Raw genomic sequence first — 20,052 nt, 5'->3', positions numbered from 1 at the left:
GCGTGAAAACTTCATTGTTCTGGTTGTGTTGTTAAAATAATTTGAACATTTGCGTAAGTTCAAGAAATGTACAATTCACCTCACTTTTTGATCACTTAGCAGTAATGTGTTGCACCTTTAAAAAAACAACAACAACAAATGCTTAGAGATAGTGATTTGATGAAGCATGTTGTAGATAGTACAATTCAATACTGTGGAAGTGTGGATTCCATTGCTGGCTCTTTAGGGCTTGGATAATTCTGAACACTCCCGCCCGTACACTCATGTGATTATTTATAAAAGCCAACTATTTTTATTTTACAAATTTTATGGGGTCTTTAGAATTTTCTATTTAAAGACTGCAATCAATCGTTTTTCACTGTTGTGTTCTGGACTTTCAATATCCGATGAACAGTATTTTTATTCGAGTGTTGATCTTTGCTGCAATACTCCCCAAAACATCCTAAAATGACTTTTCCACTACTACATGTAACTCCTGCTTAAACGTTCACTAACAATTTCCATCCGACATATTAGATCTTGCCCCTACATGTATGTTTTGGAAGCAACTTAACTTTTATCTCCGCATCCGCTTACAATTTATTCAGTAAACTGCAGACCGACATTGCTTTTGGTGATATTTTCCTTTAGTTTACATTTTTCTTTGTGGTTTCTGTGTGAATGTTCCGTATTTTTTCAAAAATAATTATATTCACCATCCACCGCAACACAGATTCCACATTGCACGTATTCATACTTGCATAGCTGTTATGTGTGCTATTTTTGGTACTAGAGGCATAGATGTTATACATTTCGGAGAAAGACGTGGCAAAAATCAAGATAATAATGTCCACAATACTGGCGCGTGGGCCGCATGAAATGTTAAAAAACTTCATTGAACTGTGCATGTACACACGTGCAGACTTTTTCAGGGCACACAACCAAGTTGCAGTATGTCCTTGTGGTACATGTACATGTATGTACATGTTCAGTCGTGCAGTATGGCTGGCATTCGTCTCGATTTATTGCTTCACTCTTTAAATGTTGTTTTCACTACTCGATGACGAAACTACTTTTGAAACATGTTACTTGGGCTGAACCAACATTTAACATGACCACAACTATTCAGGCTAAGCTTTTATAAATGTTCAAATCACATTTTTATGTTCCAAAAAATGGCCATCAAATTTTAAGATGTGATTTTCTTTTACTTTTTCAGTGAGTACACTGCTTTAATAGTTTCGGACCTTTATGTTAGTTGGGTTAAGTCTCCTGGTCCTTTGACACCTTTGTTTAGTTTTTGATCCTTACCAAAACCACGAAGATGTCAAATTTTCATCAGGTGGTCAAGTGGGACTTTAACCAACAGAAAGAATTAGTAAACCTTTATTACAATACTCCGATTTTTTTGTTAATTGGGAATTACAATTACAAAAATGAGCAGAAGAAAATATGAATTATTTAAAAGTCATGTAACGTGGCAGGAAGGGGGAAATGGAAATGTGTAATGGCAGTGGTAGGTCACAATGTTAGTTACAATGTTAGTCATGTTAATGCAAATAAAATGAAAGAAAACATTTAATGCCGCTTTAGCTGAACATTGTTGGTGAGGAAGTACCAAACAGTTGAATTGATCTCATGCTGTGAAGTGAACAAGTAAATCAAGAAAATCTTTGCATTGCCAGAAACTGCTAAAAATGGCAAATTTTTATATTCCTGAAAATTCGCGATTATGAAAACTGAAGATTAATTTCTTAATTTGGGAAAAATAACACTGTAGGTTGACCACTTTCAATTCCCATTTACAATCCTGCACTTCATATCCTAATACACTTCTGCCAAAATTCTTGAATGATTTACTTCAGCTCGTTTAAGTCAACTGTATAGCTTTAATCACAAATTGTCTTCCTGCAATGAAAATTACTATGGCAGTAGCACAGTATTGCTGGAGAAATTCTTGTCTCTTTCACAGCTTGAACTTGAAATAATGCTGCAAAAAAGCAATCTGCTATCAGACTCAGGGTAGCCCAGACGTCGTACTATACATGAACGAACTGAAGCTCACCCGTCCTGCATGCAGAGTGAACAACGGTGGAAGTCCACACGTGAGAATACGTGTAAGCCGTGATAGTTAAAGGAAAACAAGACCGCGCCTGCCGTGCGTGGAGCTGTCAAATAAAATAGTCGGCAATCATGGCTGTGTGGAAGCTAACTTGATGGAAGAATCACACTGGAAACCAACAATATTCAGAAACAATGATCATCGAAGGAAATGAAAAGTATTCATATATTTTATGAAAGAAAATGATGAAACAATATTCACGTTGTACATCACAGGTAAAAACATCGAGGTAGGCTATATTAGAAGACATGGAAACGATCATATGGATCTACAGAAAATCAGTATATAAATTTGACAGACATAGACTGTAGCTCGATTTTACCGCGCAAATTTCATGCTGTTTAATGACACCATTTGCCAAAACAGCCTGTTCGGATGATATTGATGCCCGTTCGGATGGTATTGACGCCCGTTCGGACGGTATTGACATCGTATGCTATGCACCTTCAGTGACCTTACATAGCCCAGACAAAACAGGCGGTACTTCATCTGATCATCCTTCCAAGAAAATATTGATAGTTTGGGATAATCAAACTGAATTCAAAAGACAGATATCCATAATTCACCTGCACATGTTACATACATGTACATGATCAAGTCAGTCCATTTTTCATGAACGTATGTGTAGGCTTACAGTACTTCTAGTGGAGTGTCAAGATCGCCATTGTGTAATGTGATTAACTTTAAATAGCGGTGGTGTGTGAACAGTGATGATTAGCGGTAAACAAACTAAATTGTGCTTTTATTGTCAGGACGAAATGGTGACAATTAAACATGAAACTGAACACTATTAAACCGTAAATACTGTCACTTGAAAATCATTTTCCATGCACTGACGTAGGTTACATGGAAAGGCAAGCTGAGGAAATTGGAGCAGGCGTCCTATACCGTATTCGGTGCCCTTGAAAATTTTTCCAAAGAAAAGAATGTCCACGCAAGCCAGGGTGGATAACGTGAAAATCAAAGCCACCCAAGCCTGAAAATCTAGCTACTAAACCATTGGTATTTTGGGGGCCTGCATGATTCACGCAGGAGTCCAGACAATTTAAAACGATACTGTACTCACAGTCTACCGGTATTGTTTATTGTTTATACTGGAAAGCCCTTCTCTATCGCGCATGTGGTGGTGTATTTTGTTGCAAATAAAATGCAGTCTCACAAAAGTAAAAAAAGTTTTAAAATAGGAATTACATGTACATGTGCTCCCTCGCACATTTCCTTTTCATGCTGTATCTGAACTTATTTTTTGCCATTCGTTATTGATCCAACCTCAAAAATTACTCGGAAAACTTAAAATTCATTTAGGCATGTTTGACAACACTAGTAAATTTGGCTACATTCACAAACCCCTTTCCAGGTATTTTTTCATTATGAAAAGGAATGTTTCAACAATAAACGGCTAACAATGCTTCACCTTGCAAGTTTCCCACGTTTTTCATTCAATTATTTGGTATACACTGTACTTCTATTAAGCTTACTACACAACTTCGGGGGGAAAAAAAGACAACTTAAGGCCCCAGTCTACTTCTTTTCAAGTTGTGCTTGGCAAAGTGTGAAGCACTGGCAAATTTCGCAACACATTTGTAAATTCACGCTGTGAAAGGGAAGGTACAACATCGATTAAATTAAAAATCATTCTGGCCTACTGTCCAAGTTCAAAAGAAATCAGTGATTTGTGATTGTTTCATTCTCATGGGTAAAGAAAGGTTTCCACGCAATCTCCAAAATCAATCAGACTTGCCGGGAAAACTTCTGTGGACAAAGCAAAGTGCCTAACAACATCAAGAGCTTTGAATGCCTCATGGATACAAGGATCACTGGGGACCTCATCAACACTGCCAGTGGGTTCAACATCTTCAACCTCCGTATCCGAGTTGGTATTTGTGGACCTCACAGAGTCAATGATCTCCTCATCCGTGAGCTGCTGGGTGTTACCTCCAAGTGATGGTATCCTGTCCTGGCCGAGGATGTCCACTAGATTGTCCTAGATACTGACGTGCTTCTCCTTCATTTTGCAGCGGAGCATCATTGATAGATGGAGTTTCTGCTGGACCTGTCTCATCAGGGCGAACATATCCAACTCCTCGGAAGCAGTTAGGCAACAGTAGCTTGACTGACCTGACGCCATGCATTCTTGACAGCAAAAAGGGCGTCAAGGAGATCCCATTTGAAGGGGGAATTTCCCTCAGCTGCCTCCAGGTGATGGGTTGTCAGAGTCCTTCGGTGGTGAAAGTTCTCGATGACACCACCATCCATCGGTTGGGTACAGCTTGTGGTATTCGGCAGTAGAAATACCAGTTCGATGTTGTCGAACGTGACGTACATTTTTGAATGTACATGGTTTTTTACTCTTGTCAATGACATACATGGGGAGCTTGTCCAAGCCATCCATGTTCGCACAAACGAGCAGAGTTACGTGTGCTCTGTTTTCCGGGAGCATTTGCCAGAAGAGGCCAGTTTCATCGGCATTATTAATGTCCTCTGGTTGGTACTTCTCTAGTAGTCGTTGCAGATGCCTTTCTTTCCAATAGTTGAATAGGGCCCTGTCGACACTGCCGGATTCACCTTTCTCAACTCTGCTGATTCCCCATCGGGCCTTGAAACACTCAATCCAACTTGGGGTGAGATTGTCTGGTTCATCGTCGCCAAAATCAGCTGCGAATTTCCGTGCCTGAAGTAACAATTCAAATATCAGGCAAACTGGATTTCTGCCCAAACCATGTGATGAGGGCAGAATTCACGCGCTTTATACCGCCCTTCCTGGCACCAGATTTTCCACAGCTTCAATGATCTTTGTCCTTGTTCTTCAGGATGTTGAACAAGGTTCCTCAGGGAATGCCAAACTTCTGAGCCAGATCCACCTTTTGCATCCCAGGATTGTCTTCGCAAAACTTAACGATCTCGTACTTTTCTTTCTACGTTTTTGTCCCTAGTTTGCATTTCACTGAGCTTAATTTTGAGGCCATGATTTCTTTGTTTTACTGAATGAACAAGCATGTGTATGCTTATAATATACAAACTGTATATTGACTGCACGAAACAAGGGGATTTTAGTGTACTCATGCTGGCCGATTATCAACCACGGCCTGTATGTGCTGCTAATAAACAGACATCAGTCAAGCAGTGTGGGACTCATCATGAAACTGATACCGAAGCATGATTTTTTTAACCGACTAACACAAAAGGAATTTTTGTGGTTTTGTGGAAAAGGGACCAAGAAAAACATGCCGACATATACGAAATGACAACTTGTAAATACCGTCTTAGAAATGATATTTTCAATTGAAATGCATTAGAGATGATCGGGACTTTTGTGAAACAGTCGACTTGGACGGTATGACAGGTTACACGATGTCGACTTAGTCAGTGTTTACTGTACATGTATATTCCCTATACACTGTGCGCTGTTAGCCACACGTTACAGGCAAATATTGCACATCTACGTACACGTACGGTAGCTAACGCACAGTATGCGAAAGGGATTTTCAAGTTCACAAATATTGTGGGTTTTCGTCGTCGGCGCTTCATCTGTGTGAAGGACACCACTTATGCACTTCATGCAGTTGACTTCAATGTTTTAGCTATCATCTAATTAACAATTTACGCTTAAATCTGTTACGGTTGATTTTTTACTGGGTTTTGAGGAATAAAAGAAATTTTTATCATAACTTCCAATCTGATGACGACATTGGCCCCAAATTTCACACGTGTTAATTGGGTGAAGATCATTAGCTACAACAATTTTCAGACGATTCAGGCAAACTTTGCCACAGACATCTATTCAAACTTCATTTTTTACAATATTTAAACTGACGCTAGAGGACACTCAACAATGAGTAGATGATTTGAATATAAACTATACCCCAACAGACTAACACCGTTGAAAACAGCTTGATGCCTACCTACATGTAACACCACTTTTAAGCAATAAGCCCACTTCTGGTTTCGACTGGAAGGGTCACGTGATTTGACCAACATGAGATGAATTGAAAACTGAATTTTACTCTGGCACTTGAGGCCACAGTTGATTTTAGATGGACTCTAGAACATCAACATAATGTCAAAATTTAATAATAAATCACTTAGTAATGTCATCACAATGTAATTATTTTAGTATTACAGGTATCTTTGTTTTCAGGTCTTTCCTTTGTTTAACTTTGAGGATAACTGAAGATCGCTAAGTTACCAAAATTGGGCCTTGAAAATGTATACAAAGTAAATGGGCTGAAATAAATATGAAAATTTCAATAAAAAATCACTTCATGATGTCATCATGAGGTCATAGTTCTATGCACATCTTTGAAGAAAGGTCCTTCATTAATGTATACAGTATGATGAAGATCCCAAGTTGCAAAAGGACCAAAGTCGATGGTGGAAGAAATGTGCACAAAAAATGGGCTTTTGGTCAGAAGAGGAAGACGACAAAGAAGGAAGAAAAAATACAAGAACAAAAAGAATGACTTTTTTGCAAAATTGGGAGAAAGCCCAAAAAAAGAACTAGAATGGTAAAGCCGCCATGGCTCGCTGCTTGTTATGAATTTGAATTTCTTTCTTGTAATAGCAGGAAAAAGGCATCCAAGTTAAATCAAACAAGTAAATACTAACAAAGCTTCATCGAATTTTTTTACAAGATTGGTTGACATACGACTGCAATATAGATGTGCATGTACAAGCTATTTTATGGACCTTAGCAATACAATTCATTGTACTCTAGGAGAAAAAAACCTAGTCAGTGCTGCGGGCAGACTGTGTGTTGAAGGGCGCCTGTCATTTAATAGTAAATCAACAAAGTCCACCACCAAGGCAGATACAGGTACAAAGGCTTCACAGTTCTTTACAGGAGAGAGGAATGCTCATAGAAAATGGGTCCAGCTAGTACAGTCACACTAGACCTGGATGATTACATAAGCAGTGCATTTGTGAGTTTGACAGATGGTGCATAATTAAAATTCTTCTGAAGTACTGGGTTTATGTACAGTTCTGCACTTTGTATCGAACCCCTTCATCCTATCCATTTCCTAATCTGCCCTCTCCCCATCATCCCATCCATCTCTTTCTCCACTCCTCCCCATCATCCTATCCATCTCCTACTCTGCCCCTCCCCATCATCCTATCCATTTCCTACTCCGCCTCTATCTCATCACCATACCCATCTGCTACTCTGCCCCCTCCCCATCATCCTAGCTATCTCCTACTCCACCCCTGCCCATCATTCCCTTCACTTCTTACTCTGGCTGTCCTATTATCCCACTAATCCAGCCCAACTGTTACACCAACCTTATCCAGCATTTCATCTGCATTCTATAAACATGTACTTTGTCCCCATCCTCCTCCTCCAGATATCCCTCCCCCCAACAAACATACATGTACTAATCTGTCACTTGGAGTCCCTCCCCCATCCCTTACATTTTCCCCACATATTGTACATGTATGTACATTTGTATGTGTCAGAACACGGTCTATACATACATGTACATTACGGGAGTGCTCAGCACATATGTACTGTATGTACATGTACATGTATGTACTACAGGGCAAGTACACATTACAACTCAAAACTTTAACATTCAACTTTTATAATTTTTTTCATTAAATTCATAAGTTTCTAAGCATTAATGCCATATGAGACTATTTAAATACTGATGGAATTCCAAGAAGCAAACAAGCACTCAATGGCGCATTTTAACACCTATAGACCTGCAAGGAAAAACATTTGAGGGCGGATGGTCGGACGCCCCGATGGACGGATGGACGCCCGGCCCGAAGGACAGAAGATGGAAATCGGTATTCCATAGGCTCGCACTTGCTTCGCAGCTCGCCAAAAATATAATCAATAAAAAGAATTTAATGTAAATTGAATTTCTTAACATTTATGACATATGAATGGAAAGAATAGTCCAAACTCAAAAAATAAAGGAGAGCAAGACTTGGAAATACAGAATGACATACCCTGTTGTCACACTGGATCCTGTTGCACCTACTGGTCTTACTGTGAGGTCTCCAACAGACAGTAGTTTAGTATCCTGGCTCGATGTCCCTTCAATATGACTTATAGGTGGTGGGGTACCAGCAGGCCCACTTACACTAACACGACGTTGCCTTTGATGAAATACACTGTACTGTCCAGTTTTTCGTTCCTATTAACAGAAAAATGGATGTACGACAAGAGTCAAAATCATGCAGCTGCTAAACACAAAATGTTGCAAAGCACAGAAAAATACTGTTTTACCCTCCCACCAAAAAATCAATGCAACAAAAGTATGTATCAGTGGTTTTCAGCTGATTTGTCCATGTGCATATTTATGCCATACAACGATTTCAGCCGGTACCTCAACGGTCATTTTGTGTGGAACAGAGTTACTTCACAAAGAAAGGTACCATAACTTATTGCTCATATTTGGAAATGACACACCCTCATTTTGTCAAAATACTGAACAAAGTAAAAACCTGAGGAATGATAAATTTGATACCAAGAAATGACGGTAAACTTGCAAAACAACCATACAGTATACGTACATGTTATCTTTAAGGGATGGAGTCTCAACATGAATTAAACATCTTGTCAGCAAATTCTGAGTTTTTCATTTAATACAGAAACCTTTGAAGTATTCCTCTGTGGCCAAGGAATGATCACAATACTGTTACATGTACATGTAAGTCTTTATTTCGAAAATCTATCAATTCCTTTTAAAGAGTAACTGATTGGTAAGCATGCGATTCGTGACCTTATATAAGACGTGGCTAACCTGAGGATTAGTATCTTCCATTCTGTCATGAAAAGCAAATATTGTCGATTGATTCTCTGCAGCATGACATTCTTCATTCCTCTGACTGACTGTTCCTTTAGCCTCCTTGCAGGTTTCCATAGCATGACTCTGGTCAGTGGTACGGAATTTTTGAAGCGATGCATGACCAGTATCTTTTGAAGTCTTGGGTGACCGTGGGCTGGCTTTACATTCCATTTGTACTTCTGCTTCCTGTAACTGTTGTTTCTCACTCTCATTCATTTTAGCATCTGCTTTAAAAAGGTTTTCAGAACAGCTTCTTAGTTTTAGGTCTCTACTATGACTAACATCTTCGCTATCAGTTCTACATCTGTTTGAATCAGCAGATCTTGATGGTGTTGGACTAAACCCATCATCCCTGCAACCAACATATTTCTTAGGAATCTTGTTAAACTCTGAATCACTAGAGCTTGAGTCGCTGGCTGAAGATTCTTCTCTTGTCACCTTTCGATGGTTCTTGCTGTTCCTTTTACTGCGTAGCTTGCCTGACATGTCAAGGTGATCTTTCTCCAGGGTTGGATCATCTGTCAGACTACCAGATGTTGAACTATATGGACTTCTTTTTCTTTTCTTAGAGTCAGTTTTGTTATTGTCAGCAGACTGCATCTCAACACAAACCTTGCCTTCGGTAACTTCACAGTGATCCTCTGAATCAGATGCTACATTTTTTTCATCTGCTTTAGAGTTTTTAGGTGATATCTGTAGGCATGATTGCACACTACTCGATATTGCACTGATGCCTGCTGTGAATTCTGTTGGAAGTGTTTCACAATCTTCACATTGCAATTTCTCACTTTCACTCACATTAATGTCTTTGCTTTGTTCCTGTGATGACCTATCCCGATCGCTTCTCTGATTTGTGTCAAGGGACAATGTGTCAAGAGTGGATAGAGGCTTTATTGAGGGGATGTCATCTAGTGTATGGTTTGTGTTACTTGTTGATGCCTCATCAGCGGTAGAGGTTTGTTTCTTTGCTTTGATTTGAGATGTCATTGCATCTTTCAGTCGTCGCTGAATTGCAGCACTTGCTGCATGTTCAGTTGAAGTTCTCTGCAATGAGCTGAAGTGGGAAGTCTGCAAAGCAAAGGTCAAATTAATATTTCTAAAATCAAACGCTTTCAATTTCTATAGTATACAAAACAACTGTCACCAATGTGAAATTAATAAAAAAAAAAGCTAAATAAGCTTCAAGGGATGAACAGACTCTTTTTCCTTTACTACTTAAAAGAACCCCCCCCAAAAAACCCTAATTTTGTCAAGTGCTCATTTTCAATGCCATAAGTTCCTACACACTGTATATCACTGAAACACAATGCTTGGATGCACATGTATCTCCATCTTCTGGTTGGTGGATTGTTAATCACATGCCAAAAATTATTTTACCAATGCACAGGATGCAGCCACATTGACAAAACTAGAAGGCCTATCCCTTGGTGCCCACAAAGCAGCACATTTTAATCCCCATATTGGTGCAGCTCCTATTCTGGGACACTAACACTTCTCTTCTTGTGATACTGATTAGTTGCCCCCCAGGGCAATGAAGATACTAGAAAGTAAATGTACATGTACAGTAAGTGGTGTTCAGTGGTTTTTCAAATTTCCTCACACTGCTTTGGTCAATTAACCACTACCTGCCGGGGACTCCGAAATTGGAGCCGTACGGTTTATATGCGTGGCCGGGTCTCCGAACTCAGACAAAGGAAACAGGGCCCTGTAACAAAAGACCGTACTCCGAAAAAAAACCGTGCTGCTGGGCTTTACCGGCATTATTCATTCTCAAAAGTGGTGATAATCCAGGGTTATTTTGAAACCGTACACCGGGGTTTGGGGCATTGAGAGCGAGCGGATTACCACCGGGGACAAAGGCGCTCCACCACCGCAGCGGTGAGCCACACAGTACCGCTGCATGCTAATCTGGCCCCTATTGAAAAGAGGTCAGCAGTGCACTGAGCCAGGTTCGTGAACAAAAGACAGTTATACAACACCACACAATCTGGGCTCTGTTTACAAGGCTGCTGGCGTGGCTGAAATACTCGGGCGTCAATGAAGGTCACCTGTCAACTTAGAGTAGCGCCTAAAAGATTACTTGGTGCGGCTATAAATGACCGTTAAATGAAATGATGAATTTTTGAAGGATTTTGAAAACGGAAAAATTGATAGTCATGGCGGCCCAGCATCATCAACATTGAAGAATGCCCCGGCATGAAGTGGTTAACATGAATTTCCAAGTACATGCATTACTCAGTCAGGGATCACATTTTCAAACTGTACGGAGGTCTTTGATGTTGAGCTCACTCATTCCCCCCTCCCCCGCCAACTTTGGAAATCACAGTCCTGCTACCAAACCTACACCTCCCTCCTACCAGGTAGTTTGTGTACACTGTGTGTGGCCTTCAAGCCAAATCTTCTAGGTACACTGTACATGTAAGTTCAGTATGGAAGGGGGGGGGCTTATGCAAAGACTAGATAATGTGGATCTGTCTGTGAACAACTTTAAGTCAAGTGCCTGTTTAAAGCGCTTTGATGATGCAATTTTTTATTACGGCCGTTACGTGTCCTTTTTCAACTTGTGCATGTACCAGTAGGTATTACAACTTGAATTCTGTGTGGTTTCTGTGGTTCTGATTGGTGGTGGTAGGAGGAATGGTTGGGGGAATAGGGAAATTGGGGGAAGGAAGGGAGGTAGATTTTGACATGTATTATTATTAGCATATTAGTGTTGAACAATGTCAATTTCCAGAGTGCATCAGTTTTCTTGCATATGTCCAGTGAACCTCCATTTATCAATTTAGACTATGAGAGAAAGGGTTGTGTCTGTCGAACAGAGTTTTTTATGTGCAGTAAGTATACGCTAGAAATCTAGCTCCAGTTCCCTCAAGTGTAAAGCTCATGAGCTTAGTGTCTCGAAGGTTTGATGGATTACAACACCTCCAGATTTTATCACCACTCTGACACTGTCTACAAACAACTGGAATCCTCTACACACTTTTTGAAAAAAAAAAAAAATGAATATCTTGACATCAGCAATATTGTGTTGATATTGGTGATTTTTTTTGTCAACCCTAGTTTTTCATAAAGAATCAATGACACTTTGTTTTGTTTTCCCAAATACTTTACCGATTTCCATCAGCAGAGTAAAACTAACCTCATTTTGCTCCAATATGTAAGGTGTAGAACCCTAGGATTGAATCTGAATTACGGCTCACAAGTGTTCCGAAAATACTAGACACCACGCATTTAAACGAGCCAAATGTGAATAGACAGTGCACGATTAAAACAGAAATAAAATTGCACCAATGCCCTCATTTACACATCCATGGTCCTACAACTGTGTAGAACCAGTGTTTTTTTTTTCAGAACAATATGCAAACACCTTGACCCCAGTGCTTTAGATCTTATGTGATACAGTGTCTTCCAGTGGCATACGTACACAACCTCTACTTCCATTTTGGCATCTGGTACAGATATTCAAACAATGGATATTTATTTTGCTAGAAAACCAATAAACTGAAAACAATAAATTGAAAATTCAACCTTATAAAAAGATTAGCATGTACCTTATGGTTGAATTAAGAATTGAAAAGGTCATTTATTGTGACAATCATATTATTCGATACCTGCCAACTTTGATAGATAAAAAATTCCAACCAAACATTTCTGTGGCATGTCATATTAAAAGACAATTTCCAAATGGTTCGTGGTGCTGATGCTGTGGTTATTTAATGGTGACCGATTTTCAAGGAAATTCCTTCCCTACATTAAGTGTGGGTCGGGTTAACTAGAGAATACCTACCCAAACAGTCACTACAGTACATTGCATTTGAAAGTTAACACTGTGAAAAGGAATGGGAAAAAATGCAAAAGGAATTCACATTCATTTTCGCATTTTGACCACAACTTTCCCCCTGCGAAGTCGCAGCGAATCGGATGCAAAAGGGGCTAACGATGTGCAAAAACAGTGCAAAAATCATGCAAAAACGGTGCGACTTTTTTGCGAACACAGCATGAAACATTTGCGAAAACATTGAGAAAAAAACAGTGTGTGAAAACAGTGTGAAAATTTTACAGAGGAGTGCGAAAGAATCCAAAAATTATGCGGAAACTTGCAAAAATGAGAATCATGGTGCAGTGAAATACTCCACACTGGCCCCACGCGCACAACTATTATGCAGTGAAGTGTCCATTACGCAGGCTGTGCTGCGCTTGGAGCCGCTTGGGGCCAACTGCCCTGTTGTAGTTTAGCAGCGATCTCCTCGGCCGAGCCGTCTGGTCAATGCAGCCCAATGGCGAGCACGTGCTCACCATGGCAGGCTGTGCCTGCCTGGCGCAGTTGTTTTGTTGGATTACCATAAATAAACACTCGTCAACATCAGAGAATAATTTTAAAATGATGTCTGGATTTTTAGTAATGAAACGGGAGTCCCCAAGTCATAAAGTCACAAAGCACATGAAATGTGTGTATTAAAACAACATTAACTTACTCTGCTGTGGCGACATGGGTTATTTGCCCACTTTTTATTTTATTTATTCTCGTGGTGTAGTTTGGCCAACAAAATAATCAACACTGATACTACATGTTGTATTTTGTTACTGAAAGGTTTCTTTCTACCGACACCTGACCGATAAATAAAATCAACTGCTTAAATTGTAAATGTATCTTCATGTATCAAATCTCATCTTTTCGCTGCCAATTGTGTTCGGTGGGACACATCGGGTCTGTTTTCACTTGGGTTTCTTGATAACATGTCACTTTCTGTGGTCACGTGGTTATTGGAAAAAGTCAGCGATTGGACTATCCATGAATGGGTGGGTGTAGATGCAGTTTGTGTGCCGTGATGCAGCACGCATGAGGTGGCGGTTTTTGGAGAGCTTAAGTTGGTGATGTTTTTGATCGATGTTACGAAAACGCCGAAATAACCGGATACAAGACATTTATTCCGAAATTACGGTACCTACATCTGCCAATACATGTAAACGTAATTCACATACATGACGACATGTGGATACATGTACACTTACATGTACAAATACGTATCTGTACATGTGCACATATGTTGAGCGTCTATTCAACTCGGTTCTACGCTAGGCTGCGCAGTTATAACACTAAATTATGTACATACCCAGTGGTATGTCTGCGTCACGATGATAAATTTATCGCGACAGAACTGAAAAAGATAGGAAGACTGCCTGGAAAACGTTATTTGGGCGGGCCTACCGATGGTAGCCAGAGTAGCTCCAGAAGGCTGAGAAGGAGACGCGAGATTGGGTCTGCATCCGATCACCCGGGACAACAATCTGGGAACTTGGCCCAGAAAGTGCTACTGTGTGGATTACATCTGGATGCCCACATGCCGGAGGCTAGCTTAGTCGTATTTGCATGTAACAGCAGCCAGGAAAAATGGGGTAGTGGCTCATGTTTATTGAGGAGGGCACCCGATGGACTCTCACAATACATGTATAATCAAAGACAGACAGGAAAAGCATTTATAATATTTATAATTTATAATACAAGGTCATATTTATGGCAACGAATTTCTTTTCTTTCCTTTCTTTTAAATTCATTTATTTTCCATAACTGATAACATAAGGAATTTGTAAGGTTTCAAGGACCCTGTTATAACAGTGTTCCACTCTGTACAACAGAATAGTTGTCTTTGAGACGTTCTGCTTGAAGGCCCTAGATAAAGGGAAGAAGACAAGGAGATGTTGTCCAGGGTCGCTCCAGCCTTACAAGTGGGAGCGGTCCGCTAAGGCTAAGAGCCTACTTCATGAATGGGAGCCTCGTAGCAAGAGTATCTCAAGACGTGGGGCAGCCGGTTGACTGGCACGGGCGTGGTCAGTGAAGATGAAGGATCCAAAATCTGGAATATTTCATGGGCGGTGAGGACACCGATAAAATCGGTGTCATCTTCAACCAAAGAGATGGTGACTTTGCTTCGACTGAAGTAAGGCCGTGTTATAGTCAAGAGTCGAAGGAACCCATAGATTAACGGGTAGTTGAGCGGAGGACTGTCAGGCCCGAGCGGACTCGGACGCGTGCCAGGTTCTGGCTACAGACTAGAATATCTCCAAGCATGAAAATCAACCAGGAGTTTTGGAAAAAATTGGCCCGGAAGATTCCAGTCATGGTATGTCGTTTAAACAAGTCGTGGCGGATGTCTTCCTCTAGCCAAACAGCTAACGACAAGCCGAGCACTTGAGTCTTGTCCCGCTGAAGAAGACAGAGGCAGCAATTGGACGGAGTGAGGTCGCTGACGGGATCAACTTCGTTCTTTTCGGAAGACAATGCTGGTTGCCCGGTTAAGGACAGCCTCATGGGGAGGGGACTGCCTCCGAGGGAGTATGCCCGGCTGGTGCGATTCTGGTATGGTACCTTGCCTGATGTAAACATGGCTCACAGCTGGAAAGAGCGGAAAGGCCTGGTCCGCCAGAAACGAGTCTGGGGCAGTGGAGGCTGATGGCAATCTAACGGCAAAACAGTGAGTGATGAAGTCAGAACTTCAATGATGAAATAGAAGGCCGACATTCAAGCCGTAGAGGTATGTTTGTGGTGGTCGAGGAAGTTGATGAAGACATGAAGCACCTGCCTTTTCAGGTGGCGGGCGACCCAACGGCAAAGATAGCAGATGGGGTTGCGGGAGGTGAAATGCCTTGGGTGCATTCCCGGTTGAGGTCAACAGGAGCTACAGAATTGCAGACAGAAGGACCAGGAGAAATGAGATCCAATGAACTAGTGATGATAATTAAAAGCCTGAGCCATGGTGTACTTGAAGCACCCAGTGACGGACGGGCCAGCAGCAGAGGTGGCAGCCAGGGCCACCTGAGCAGTCCCAGTCGAGGTCAATGGGGGCTGCAGAATTCTGAGTAAAGGGACCAGGAGAAATGAGGTCCAATGACCCGGTGATATCCAGTTGAAAGCTGGAGCCGTGTATGGTCGGCTTGAAAACCCAGAGGCGTAAAAACCCTGTTAAGCTCCTCGGGACCCGAAAGAAGGGTTAGCTATGACACCTAAGGTGGAACGGGCCACGGCACTTGTGGGGAGCCCGGCCCATGACTTCGGTATATCGGCGAAAGGGGGTACGCCCGGGGAGCCGCCGGAGAAGTAGTGTTCTAGGTTAGTAGTGTTCTAGTGGTACTCTTCAGTGACACTGGAGAACGCTGACTGATATGCTGCGTGGATTCCTCTGGGCCATGTCGGGCAAAAGGCGTGGCGTACCTCACAATGATTGCAGGATGGGCCCCAGAGACGTCTGATGGGGTACTCTAGATCTCTAGGAGTCCCAGCTGGCTCGCCAGCCTAGCAATTGACCAAGGAGACAGGGTCCTTACCAGACCCTGGCAGTGTCCCTGCTCGGGTCTTCCGCAGTCGACCACGGAGCTTCCCTGTCAGCTCTGTGGGGCCAAACAAACCAGGGGCCTGGCCAGATCCTGGCTGGAACCCCCTGGACGATGGCAAGGCCTTTTCCTCGTCCTGGTAGCAGGAGAAGACAGGGCAGTATGACAGATCCTGACAGTGACCCCCTGAATTCAACCAGCTAAGGCCTATAATTCACTGGTAGGGTAGACACAGCGTAGCTGGAATAAGCCTTGTAGTACCAACGGTAAACACCTGCAGGGTGCACATACAAGAAAACCAGCACCCACACTCGGGATATAGACAGTCCATTGTTCAGCATAATTGGGCATTTGTTTCGTCCCAAAAGGAGTGTTTTCTGTAGCGCTTGGTATATATTTTCCAGGCCACTTCCTGGCCTTTCAGTTGCGTTACACCATGTTTTCAAGTGAAGAGGAAACTTTGACGGTGTAGTGGTTCAGATTTCACGTTGGAATCTGAACATAGTTCAGAAATTGAAACCAGTGACAGCGATTTTAATGGGCAACCACCGTTAGTGGGGCCTGCCAAGAAGAAGGTCAAGACTTCTTCGTCCATTCATTGGACACGGCTTTCAAGGCACAGCGGGTGTTCAAGTGCAAGAACTGGATGAGAACAGCATTCCTGTTGAAATCTTCGAGCAGTTCTTCACCCCAGAGCTGACATTGCACATTGCCAATGAGACTAACTGCTATGCCACTGAACACCCAAAGAGTCAAACAGCAAGTCCAAGTCACATGAGAAGCTGGTTTGACACAACACCAGTCGAGATGTCAGTGTTCCTTTCCATGATCATCGTCATGGGACTGATAAAGTCATGAGACTGACATAAAGTCCTAGTGGACGAGAGACTCAATTTCTTGAGTTTTTCCCTAAAACCAAGCCCTGCCACAGATTTGTTGACCTGCTGACCCATCTGCATTTCGTTGATAACAGCCATGCAGATACAACCGATCAACTCTTCAAGCTCAGCCCGGTGGTAGACGAACTGACCAAGAAGTTCAAGTCAATCTGCATTCCGTCTAGCAACATTACTACCAACGAGTCCCTTTGGAAATTCAAAGGGAGACTGAAGTTCAAGCAGTAAAAACCCAAGAAGCGTGTCAGATTTGGCATCAAGGTGTATCGAGTCTGCCAGAGCACGGGGGTTGCCGCTGGATACACCTGATTTACACCAGTCAAGACCAGACTTTAGACTGGCAAGTACGGAAGTTGTACTTGACTTGAACACATACATTGTATCTTCTTGGTAAAGGGTACACCATTTTCCTGGAGAACTGGTTTAACAGCCCCAAACTGAACCTGAAACTACAAGACCAGAAGACGAATGTCGGCAGGACGGTGAGAAAAAATCGACAAGACATGCCCAAGGACTTGTGCTCCTTGAAACTCGAGAGAGGTGATGTTGTTCACCGCTCCTGCAACCAAGGCTTGCTCGCCTTGGTCTGGTGAGACAAAAAAGATGTTGGTATGCTGTCCACGATGCATACAGCCGATATGGCCGACACCGCAAAGTGGAACTGCGACGGCATCGCTTTGGAAAACCCAGGTGTGTACTTGACTACAATGAGGGGATGAAGGGTGTGGACATTGCAGACCAGCTGGCATCGTCACACTGTTCAGTAAGAAAATCTATCAAATGGTATAAGAAAGTGTTTTTTTTTTGCTTGATGTTACTCTTGTAAACTCTTATCTTGTGTATAAGGAAATTGGTGGCACTGACAGTTTTTGACATTTAATACACATGTTGGTGAGTGAAATTTTAGAGTTGCGTGCACCAAAATTGCCAGTGTATCAATCTAGAGGTAGACATCATGTAACACAACTACTCTTCTTTTTCTTTCCTTTTTTTGGCTAAGTTTTTTACTGAGAAAGTCATTCTTTTTTTCTAAAAATATTCACAGTGGGAATTATTGTAAATAAATGCATGACAAGAGAAGTGAAAAAAAAAACTAGAGGGACGTGGTTACGAACAACCACAGAGCTGTTTCGGAATGTTTTTTTTTATCTTTATCTTTTTAGAAAAACAGATCAACTCGTTGAAACTATCTGTAAGGGAAAATGTGTTTGAAATTCTCACAGCAATCCCCAGGGGAAGCACTGGTAAAATCATCAAAAGTGTGAAGTGAAAAAATGTGAACAAAACCTATAAATCAAACTGCTACTTTAATCTCATGTCATGTCACTCCTGATGACGTCACCATGACAATTTTATTTTGACAGCCCCACGAGTTGATGGACTACCTAGGCTCCCAATGCAAAAATACTATAATATGATTTTTATTTCGTTCTCATAGTAATCCTCAGCCGAAGTTCAGGACTACTCTCTTCAAGATTGATAATATTGTAAAGCAGAAAAATGTGTACAAAACCTACGGGAAAAATGTAGCTTTAAACTCATGTCACGTGACCCCTGCTAAAGTAATTTTGATGATTCTTTTTTGGGGCCTCTCTCCATTAGGGACTTCAAGTGTACATTGAAGGAAATCATTCAGATTTACCAAAGTGAGGAGGACAGGCTGTTGAAAAATGTGTACAAAACCTATGGGGGAAGATGAAATATCCAAAAATCAATTTTAAAATAAGTGATGACGTCATCATAACGTCATATATTTAGCAAAATTCTTTTATTAGGGTCTTTGTTGTCTGTAACTTTGAAGTTGATAAAACCTCTAAAACTAACCCAAATGCTGGCTTGAAAATGTGAACAAAGTCAATGGGCTGACATAAATATTGAAAACTCAAGAGCAAATCACATGATGACGTCCTCATGACGTCATTTACTTACAATAATTCTTGTATCAGGGTCTTTGTTGGCTGTCATTTTGATAGCGATCAAACATTGCAAAGGTTCCAAAATTGTGCCTTGAAAACATGTACAAAATCAATGGGCTGAAATAAATATTGAAAATTCAACACTAAATCACATGATGAAGTCATCATGATGTCATTTATTTACAATAATTCTTGCATGAGGGTCACTGTTGGCTGTCACTTTCAAAGTGATCAGACATCGGGAATGTTTCAAAATAGCTTGAAAATGTGTCCAAAGTCATTGGACCTAAAACTCCTATGCAAAAAGCTGCTCTTTAGTGATGTCATGTGATTTGCATTTAAACTGAAAGAAAATTCTCTATTATTATTTGATATTCAGACTCTTGGGTATACATGTACATGTACTTGAACGAAGTACATATGATTTTTCTTTCGTTCATATAGTAAATCTCAGCCGAAGTTCAGGACTACTGTCATTAAGATCGATAATATTGCATAGCAGAAAATCGTGTACAAACCCTATGGCAAAAAATCGAAGCTGAGGTACAGTGCTAACGTTGTTGTCCAACAATGCTATCTATGGTTCAATATAGGGCAGTGTGTTGAAAATTGAAACTCCAGGTAGGTGTAACCGTAATTCTGCAATAGCGTCCTCATAGTCTGATATAGGACAGTCCAAAAACTGCGTACAATCCATGTACAAAGTCTACGGGAAAATTAATTATTTAAAAATCAATAATAAATAAACTAATTAAGTTATCATTGTGAATTTCTTCTAGGACTGTCCTTGGGCGATTGTTCAAAGGTCTGTCAAGTTTGAAGTCGATCAGATTTAGCAAACTGGCAAAGTCGACTGCCAGAAGAAATTGAGCTGAAAAAGAACTAAAAAAAAAAAGAAAGAAAATAAGAAAAGCAATACTGTTTCCGCAGTACTGTTTCGGGGTTATGGGCATGGTGACGTGCAAGGTTCTTGTGATCAGCAAGGAGAATTGTTTCTGTTCCCTGACGGGACAGAATTC

At 41.2% G+C, this 20,052-nt stretch overlaps 1 protein-coding gene across 4 annotated transcripts in view; it reads right to left on the bottom strand.

The window, feature by feature from the left end:
* Window positions 1-20,052, bottom strand: part of LOC110977610 (DDB1- and CUL4-associated factor 6-like) — a 100,089-nt gene that overhangs the window by 53,101 nt on the left and 26,936 nt on the right. For 3 of the 4 annotated variants that reach the window (XR_015427883.1, XR_015427884.1, XM_087146884.1), the window contains exons 10-11: window positions 8,848-9,960; window positions 8,051-8,238 (exon numbers count right to left, since the gene is read on the bottom strand). Coding sequence is in view for 2 of the 4 variants with exons in the window: in XM_087146884.1 (XP_087003010.1) it covers window positions 8,051-8,238; window positions 8,848-9,960 (1,301 nt within the window). In the remaining 2 variants the exon portion in view is untranslated. The remainder of the gene's footprint in view (window positions 1-8,050; window positions 8,239-8,847; window positions 9,961-20,052) is intronic. The other variant, XM_087146885.1, reaches the window with a different exon arrangement.

This window comes from Acanthaster planci, linkage group LG15, assembly GCF_054643075.1.
Source record: "Acanthaster planci isolate LZ-2023a linkage group LG15, COTS_SCS, whole genome shotgun sequence".
NCBI lineage: Eukaryota > Metazoa > Echinodermata > Asteroidea > Valvatida > Acanthasteridae > Acanthaster > Acanthaster planci.
Note: the sequence above shows the minus strand (reverse complement) of the source record. Positions and strands in the feature narration are given on the sequence as shown.